Genomic DNA, 9,946 nt, shown 5'->3' with positions numbered 1-9,946 from the left:
AGAATGCAACTGATTTCTGTACATTGATTTTGTATCCTGCAACTTTGCTGAATTCATGTATCAGTTCTAGCAGACTTTTGGTGGAGTCTATCGGATTTTCCATGTATAATATCATGTCATCTGCAAAAAGCGAAAGCTTGACTTCATCTTTGCCAATTTGGATGCCTTTGATTTCTAAAAGGTGATTCTTTTAAAAGATAAAGAAAACTGACAAACCTTCAGCTAGGCTCACCCTGAAAACAAAGAGAAGGCTCAAATAAATAAAATCAGAAATGAACAAGGAGATGTTACAACTGATACCACAGAAACACAAAGAATAATAAGGGACTACTATGGACAATTATACACCAACAAATTGGAAATATAGAAGAAATGGATAAATTACTAGAAACATAAAAGCACAAAGACTGAATCATAAAGAAATAGAAAATCTGAACAGATTATTAGTAGGGAGACTGAATCAGTAATCAAAAACCTCCCAAAAAACAAGTGTCTGGGACCAGACACATACACTGGTAAATTCTATCCAACATTTTTAAAACAGAATTCATACCAATCCTTCTCAAAATCTTCAAAAAATGTAAGAGGAAGGAACACTTCCAAACTCCTTCTATAAAGCCAGCATTACCCTGCTACCAAGACCAGATAAGGATGTCACAAGAAAAAAAAATTACAGGTCAATATCTCTGATGAACACAGGTGCAAAAATCCTCAACAAAATATTAGCAAGCCAAATTCAACAGTACATTAAGGATCATACACTGTAATCGAGTACGATTCATTCCAGGGGTGCAAGTCTGGCTCAACATGCAGAAACCAATTGATGAAGTACACTACATTAACAAAGAAGAATAAAAAGCATATGATCATTTCAATAGATGCAGAAAATCATTTGGCAAAATTCAACATCCATTTATGATAAAAACTCTTAACAAAGTCTGTATAAAGGAAACATAATTCAACATAATAAAGGCCATATATGACAAACCCACAGCTAACATCATACCTAATGGTGAAAACATTTCAGCTTTTCCTCTAAGATCAGGAGCAAGACAAGAATGCCCATTCTCCCTGCTTTTATTCAGCATAGTATTAGAAGTCCTAGGCAAGAAAAAGAAATAGAAGTTATCCAGTTATAAAATAAATAAGTCACGGAGTTGAAAAGTACAGCAGAGGGAATAGAGTCAAATAATGTAGTAACATTGTATGGTGACTACACTAATCATGGTGAGCACTGAGTAATGTATAGAATTGTTGGAGCAATATGTTGTACACCTAAAACTAATATAACATTGTATGTCAATGATACTCCAATAATAAATTTTTAAGCACCCAAATCATAGAGATAGAAGTAAAACTGTCACTATTTGTGGATGACATATTATATATAGAAAACCTAAAGAGGGTTGCCTGGGTGACTCAGTCAGTTAAGCATCCAACTCTCAATTTTGGCTCAGGTCAAGCCCTATGTTGGGCTCTGTGCTGATAGTGTGGAGCCTGCTTGGTATTCTGTCTCTCCCTCTTTCTCCAGTCTCTCTCACTCTCTCTCTCTCTCTCTCAAAATAAATAAATAAACTTTTAAAAAGAAAAGAAAACCCTAAAGAGTTTACAAAAAAAAAACCTATTAGAACTAATAAATTCCATAAAATTGCAGGATTCAAAATTAATATACAAAAATCTGTTGCATTTCTATATACTAATAAACTATCAGAAATTAAGAAAACCATCTCATTTATAACTGCAACAAAAATAATAAAATACCTAGGAATAAACTTAACCAAGGTGATGAAAGACCTGTACTCTGAAAACTACAAGATATTGATGAAAGAAATTTAATAAGATGCAAATAAATGGAAAAATATTCTGTGCTCATGGATTGGAAGAATTAATATTGTTAAAACATCTATATTTCCCAATGCAATATACAGATTCAATGCAGTCCCTATCAAAATTCCAATGGGATTTTTCACAGAAGTAGAACAATTCCAAAATTTTTATGGAACCACAATAGTCCCCAAACAACCAATGCAACTTTGAGAAAGAAGAACAAAGCAGGAGACATCATGCTCCGTGATTTAAAACTACATTAAAAAACCATAGTAATCAAAACAGTATAGTATTGGCATAAAGACAGACACATAGATCAATGGAACAAAATATCCCAGAGATAAACTCATGCACATATGGTCAATTAATTTATGGCAAAGGAGTCAAGGATATGCAATAGGGAAAAGATAGTATCTTCAGTAAATGGTGCTGGGAAAGTTGGACACCCACCTGCAAAAAGAATGAAACTGGACCGCTATCTTATACCAGTCACAAAAATGAATTCAAATGGATTCAAGACTTGAATGTAAGACTTGAAACCATAAAACTTCTAGAAGAAAACATAGATGGTAAACTCCTTGAAATCAGACTTGTCATGGATTTTTGGATTTGACACCAAAAGTAAAGGCAACAAAAGAAAAAATAAACAGATGAGACTACTAAACAGCTTCTGCACAGCAAAGGAGCCATAAAAAAAGGGAAAAAGGCAACCAACTAAATGAGAGAAAATATTTTTAAATCATATATCTGATAAGAAGTAAATATCCAAAATATATAAAGAAGTCATACAACTCCATAGCACAAAGCAAGCAAAATCCAATTAAAAAATGGACAGAGGATCTACATAGATATTTTTCTAAAGACATACAGATGGCAAACAGATTTATGAAAAGGTATTCAATATCGCTAATCATCAGGCAAATGCAAATCAAAATGTCAATGAGATATCACCTCACACCTGTCAGAGTAGCTGTTACCGAAAAGACAAGAAATAAACGTTGACAAGGATACGGAGAAAAGAGAACCCTTGTGTACTGTTGGTATAAATGTGAATTGGTGCAGCCACTGTGGAAAACAGTAAAGAGTTTCCTATACAAATTAAAAATATAACTACCATATGACCTAGCAAATTCACTTCTGAAGAGAATGAAAACACTAACTCAAAAAGATATAGGCACTCTTACGTTCACAGCAACATTATTTATGATAGTCAAGATACGGTAAGAACCTAAGTGTCTAGTGATGGATGCATGGATAAAGAAAATGTGGTAGATGTATATGCAATGGAATATTATTCAGCCCTAAAAGTGAAGGAAATCATGGCATTTGCAGCAACATAGATGGACCTCAGGGCATTATGCTATATAAAATGGGTCAGAGAATGAGAAATACTATATGATCTCACTTACGTGTAGAATCTAAACAAAAATGAGCTCAAAGATATGGGGATGGGGGTTAGGATATGGGCAAAATAGGTGAAGGTGGTCAAAAGGTACAAACTTCCAGTTCTAAAATAAATGAGACATCAGGATATAACGGACATCATGGTGACTGTAGTTAATAATACTGTTTTGCCTACTTGTAATTTGCTAAGAATGTAGACCTTAAAAGTTATCATCACAAGAAAAGAAATGTAATTATATATGGTGACACATGTTAACTACACTTACTGTAGTGATCATTTTGCAATATATACAAATATCAAATCATTAGGTTGTACCCCTGGAGCTGATATAATGTTATATGTCAATTATATCTCAATAAAAAAAAAGAAAACTCTGGTTGTCCTTTGGCTTTCTTTTTAATTGCTCTTGCGTAATCAGGCCAGATTCATGTCCACTAGGAACTATGTCATTTTCCAGGAAGTGGTACTTAAAAATCTCAGAAATTTGGGAAATATGACCACTTGTGGAGAAGGCAGCAGAATCTCAGCTCTGCCAATTCCCAGGTATTTGACCATGAGCAAGACTCTTCACCTCTCTGACCTTTGGTATCCTCATTTCTAAAATGAACCTAATAATGTATTCCCTACTATACATGATTGATGTAAGGATTGGAGTGTAATAGTATATTATCAGGATTAGCATTTTTAAATCGCAAGTAAGCTCCCTATTGTGTAGGCCACTAAGATTGTGCCCTAGGACTTGTGTCTTCTTAATGCCTGTGATGGGTGTCTTCTAAAAGCTACCTTTGAAAGGAACAGAGCTCAGAGGCCATCTTCAGGGATGGTTCAAGCTCTGAGTGGAAAGTGGGTGTCCAGGTTAAGTCAGGGGAAAGTGTATGGCACCAAATCTCAGAAAGGGAGATTTTTAATACTGGGGACTGAAACCTTGGAATTTGACCTCAAGACTGATCAATTGTATCTTTTTCTCTCCCCCTTCCTTTTTTTCTCTCTGTTCTCTTGTCGTTTCAGGTGCATGATGACTGTCGTAGACGGTTTTCCAAGGAATGCTGGCTTGGAAGTCATCGAACATCAGTCATTCCTCCCACTGCTCTCAGCGACCCTAAAGGAGATGGTGAGTACCTAAACTTTAATCTCAGAATGTATTTCATTGGGACAGGAGGGAAGGTGCTAAGACTGGGGCAATTTTTTTTCATATGAAATTTATTGTCAAATTGGTTTCCATACAACACCCAGTGCTCATCCCAACAGCTGCCCTCCTCAATGCCCATCATCCACCCTCCCCTCCCTCCCACCCCCCATCAACCCTCAGTTTATTCTCAGTTTTTAAGAGTCTCTTATGGTTTGGCTCTCTCCCTCTCTAACTTTTTTTTTTCCTTCCCCTCCCCCATGGTCTTCTGTTAAGTTTCTCAGGATCCACATAAGAGTGAAAACATATGGTATCTGTCTTTCTCTGTATGACTTATTTCACTTAGCAGAACACTCTCCAGTTCCATCCACGTTGCTACAAAAGGCCATATTTCATTCTTTCTCATTGCCAAGTAGTATTCCATTGTGTATATAAACCACAATCTCTTTATCCAGTCATCAGTTGATGGACATTTAGGCTGGAAATGTTTTAATTAAATTATTATTCTCAACCAGTCAAACATTTTTGGGGAGTAGGAATGTGCATATATGTAAAGACAGCTCATGTTTTTTTTTAGACCTTTGGGATAATGAATGTTGGTATTTATGGTGTATATGTATGTGGGCATATTCTCTGTAGGCTCTTTCCCAGTTGCTTCTAAATTATCAGAATTGATTTCAGGTTTTTCATGATTTTCAGCCACTAGATAATCCATAAAAGAAGTTTGCTTGCATGCAGGGGGGCAAGGAAGAACTACATGAAGGCCCAGGTTATGTTACTCTTAGAATGGACACTAATACCAAGGTTGTCTCCAAATCTGAAATTAGCATGATTATTGTCCCAGCATGCTCTGCTCATGCTTTGTCAATTCCTAAACACTAGTGTTTTATTGAGAATTCTATTCATAAGGTGTTGGAAGGCTACAAAGAGATCCAAGATAAGAGCATAGCTAGAGTTTATGGTTATTGTTGACCCAGGATATGGATATGACAATTGATATGACATATGGATATAATATGACAAAAGGTAGCATATGCTCAGCTCCAAAGGAGTGACACTTGGAGGCACTTGGAGATCAGAAAATGTTACCACTGTCAACTAATTATAGGAGGTTTCACAGAATGGAGTTAGTAATGAAATCAAAGCAGCAAGACTAAACTTTCTATATGGTCTCCTATCAGAGGGTTGGAGATGTTAGAACAGATAAAACAGGGGCCAAGGGGAGGGACGTTTTGTTAGTTTTGTGTTTGCTTTTTAAAGTATGATATGACATAGAAGCAACATGGTATAAAGGATAAAATAAAGGCCAAGCAACCATGAGTTTTAGTTACTTACTAGCTAGGTGACCTTGGGTAAGTCACTTACATTCTCTGAGCTTCACTTTCCACATCTGTAAATGGAATGATACTGTATATTGTGAGGGTAAGTAATAATATGTGAAGGTCCTGAATATGAAGGAACATAGCCCAAAGGACAACAAAATTAAATCACTAGTCTTGTAGCCTAATGAAAAATGTAGACTCCCACAGGAATACTTCACTTTTTAGCAATTGCTAACAATGAATGCTTTTTTGAGTATACCTCTACTTCCCCACTTTTTCTTTGCTTTTGAGAGACTCTCCTTTGTGCCATTGAGTTGTTCATTTGCTTCTCCCATTATTCATTACTAAATAATGGGAGCTGTCAATACCAAAATCACATATCACAGCTAAAAAGAGCTGACCTATTTTACTAACACTAAGGAATTTAGAAATCTAATATATTTACCAACTGACACACTACTGTTTCACTAAACCAGCAAAGAGACACACTACCCATCAATTTCAGTTTGTGTATGGTTAACTTCACTCTATATATGGTCAGTTTCACTTACTGGAGGGGAAAGTTCAAATCCTTCATGAAATGTTTTCATTTATATTTCACTAATATGCTAATTTATCCAACTCTAACATGTGGTGGTCTACTCACCCGGGAGTGGTTAGTGAACCAGAATTTCATTGACTTAAAAATTATCCCCATATCGATGCTTACTGCACATTTTGTTGCCAAGGAAGAGCCAACATTAGCTGACAGCAAAGAAAAGAAAGAAAAGTATATAGGTTCCTTAGAGAACAGAAGTGGGCAAGGATTCTGCAGCCGGTACAGCAGAGTTTTAGAACTGGACATAGCACATGTGCACATGTGTACATACACATCTGCACACACTCAGAGCCACTCTAGTCTTTTCCAGTAATTTTCTAACCCTAATACAGATACATCCAGATAGACATTGGTACAGGGAATGAGCCATTCACACAGGTTTCTTCAGGTTTCTGTCGTGTTTCCTTAATGACATGCACAGACACAAAGCTAAATTCACTCAGGGATGCATACATATATTATTCTCAAATCTACTCAAATATTTACACACATAAAGTCACCTACCAGATAGTTAACTAGAGAGGTGATGAGGTGGATGACTTGGTAAATTAAAGATGCTTGACTGGACAGGGAAAGGAAGGGAGTAGGAGGAAAATAGGATTGATAGAAGAGAAAAAGTAACAAACTAGTCAACCAAGCAAACTCAAGCTGCTATGAAAGTCAATTTAGTCTTGAATCTGAGATTTTTCTCACCCCAACAGGGGGACCTGGGGAAGATGTCTAAGCAGACTGAAGGATGCCCTCCTCAGCATCCCTCCTATCACCCTAAATAGGTATTAAGGGGCTGCAACCTATTTGTAATTAGCCCAACAGGTTCTGTGCTTCCTGTCCTTAGGGAAGTTGGAGTTTCTTAGTTTGTTTTTTCCTATCCTATCACTTCTTACTCTTGTTATAGACAATCAACTAATGGCATTGCTTCTTTCTTTTGTTTTCCACCAATGACATAGTATTATTGCTTAGAAGCACCTGAGCTAAGCCGTTCTTTTTGTGTAGTATTTCATCTAATGCCCCATGAGCTAGGCTTTAGCCTTTTCTTTCACTCATCTGCAGTCTTGATCCAATTGAATCTCACTCTTGAGAAGCTTTCTTTCAATAACAGTTATACTCAGGTGCATTGTGAGGGTTAGATGAACTAACATCTGTTAGAGATCATTTTAAAATATAGGAAGGGGATAAGTAAGCTGTCTTTATGCTAATTTAACAGCCTTCTGTGGTACAAACTGAACAAATTTGAGAAGGACTATAGGCTTCCTGGTTTGGAGAACTGTGGTTGTATTAAGGCAGCTCAAAGAAGCATGAGCTTTTATTTGTTTGTTTTTTGAAAGGCTCTTTCAGGCTGTTGAGTTATCTAAAGTCAACTAAATTCTCTAAGCCCTTTTCACACTTGATCCTGCCAAACCAAGTTCCTATTGTCCAATTCTGGTATAATTTATGTCCTCACGTGTAAAATCCAAGCTTCACATTTATCCCTTTTTCATCTTGTTGACTTTGATCTACCTGCCCATTAGGTCATTTTTCAATCTAGATTCTGTCATCCAATAGCTTTCCCTCCAGCTTTGAGTACTTCAAATTTGAGAAGCCAGCCTTCTATGTTTTCATTTGAATTGTTGATTAAAATTGCTGAACAGTACAGGACGCTCCATTACAATTAACATCAGCCTATTCAAAAGCAGCCTTGTGGGCACAATTACTTACCTGGTTATGAATCTGCCTAACATTGCTATATTCCAGTCCATGATGCCACACAATTTTCTCACCTTGTTCACAGATTCTCTTGACAAACTTGGCCTTGCTCAAATTCAGATGTTCTCTGACTCTAGAAGAAATGCTAGATGGGTCTGCCCTTGTCTTTTCCAAAGAATAGCTTTCTGCCAACACTGCTTCCCTTTGTCTTCCCATCTGTAACCAAATTAGGTTTGACACTGAAGCGTCAGTTGCCTTAATTATAGAATTTTCTCCTTATCTCACAGTTTTCCATCCCCATCCTGGATTATTTTTATTAATCATTGCAACATGATGCTATTGTACATATGGAGAAATGAATACCCAGAGAAGTTAAGATGTTTGCTCTAGTTTAGTGAATAAATCTAGAGGGCAACCAGCTGTGGCACACCGCTGCATTATGTTGTAGAAGTACATTGCAGAAGGCAACCCATGATCCAAGCTGCCAAATGGATCTACAAATGATTTCAGCTACACCCTCGTGGCTATTTAACTTATTGATAACATTAGCATAATTCTTTCTTCCTATTTCTTAATTTAATCCTTAAATAGTTATATATTCACATGGTTAAAGTTTTTCTAAAAAATAGAAACACACATATGCACATATTTAGTTTAAAAATATTACTATCCTTTCTTTCAATCTTCTCAATCTCCTGTAGTCCCATCCCATGACCACTCACAAAAAGTTGACTACTGCCATTGGTTTAGTCAATAGCTTTGAGTATGTCTTCCAGTATATACTAGTAAATATAAACATATATTCTTATCCCTCCCCTTTTTAACACTGTACACATTGCTCTAAACCATGCTTTTATTTTATCCTTCATAGTATATTTAGGAGGTCGTTTTGTATCAAAATATTGCCTCCTTGTTCTTTTTTACAGCTGTAAGATAACCCATTATATGGATATACCATAATTAACTAGTTCTCTATTGGTAGATAACTTGGTGGTTTTCACTCTTTTGCTATTACAACAATGTTGCAATGAACAATCTCATACAGGTCATTTTACATATACATCTATAGGAAAAATTCCCTGAAGTGTAATTACTGGGTCATAATGAATAGGCCTTTGTAATTTTCATAGATGCTGTCAAATTACCCTCCATAGGGCTTGTTGTCACTTTGCACTTCCACCCTCAGTGATAGTGCATATTTTTCCATGTCTTCCTCAATCAACTGTATCACCTATTTTTTTTATTTTTGCCAATCTTCTGGATAAGAAAAAAAATGGTACCATGGCCAGTTTTAACTAGTCTCTTACTATAGCGAGTTTGTTCATCTTTCACATTTAAGAAACAATTCATATTTCCTTTTCTCCTCAATGTAACACCTAGTTTATATTCATCTCAACACTGGGAAACAAGTTAGTTTTTGGAATGGCCCACTTTGCAGATAAGGAAACTGAGGCCCAAATAGTTCATAGCAGTTGGTATCAGTGCTACTGCTGTCTCATCTTTAAAAAGGGACTAACCCATTGGACCTTTGGCACTGTTAAAAATCATTGAGCATAGAAATATCTATTCCATAACGTCTGGCAGAGGGAGTCCTTGCTTCTAAGCATAGCTCACAGTTCCATTAGATGTTGGCAGGAGGCTGTTTCCATAAATTCTTTCATTGAAGTGCATACTCAAAGTCATATGCTCACCTAGAGGGCGTTGGCGAGAGGTTGCTGAATAAAAGGAACCACAGAGCAGAATCAGATTCTCAAAGCAGAGGTAAGCCTGAGACCAGGTGGTGAGTTGGGGCTTGATTGTTGTTTGGTAAAGGAGCAAGTGCATAAAAAGATACTACTTTTTTTTTTTATTTTCTTCATGTATCTTATGACTTGACCCTAATGTTTCATACCATACTAGCCACACCCTTATTTTTGAACTGCGTCCTCTAACATCTTGTTATCATTTTATATGGTCCCTGTCGTCTCTCTGACCTCATTTCTGCC

At 36.4% G+C, this 9,946-nt stretch overlaps 1 protein-coding gene across 1 annotated transcript in view; it reads left to right on the top strand.

Moving 5' to 3' along the window:
• The window catches only part of DGKK (diacylglycerol kinase kappa), a 173,529-nt gene that overhangs the window by 111,901 nt on the left and 51,682 nt on the right, over positions 1-9,946 (top strand). The window contains exon 9 of the mRNA XM_040468943.1: positions 4,241-4,343. Within this exon, the coding sequence (XP_040324877.1) occupies positions 4,241-4,343 (103 nt within the window). The remainder of the gene's footprint in view (positions 1-4,240; positions 4,344-9,946) is intronic.

This window comes from Herpailurus yagouaroundi, unplaced genomic scaffold (assembly GCF_014898765.1).
Source record: "Herpailurus yagouaroundi ecotype Mexico unplaced genomic scaffold, PumYag 67793, whole genome shotgun sequence".
Classification (NCBI taxonomy): domain Eukaryota; kingdom Metazoa; phylum Chordata; class Mammalia; order Carnivora; family Felidae; genus Herpailurus; species Herpailurus yagouaroundi.
The sequence above is the reverse complement of the archived record's forward strand: the minus strand, read 5'-3'. Positions and strand labels throughout refer to the sequence as shown.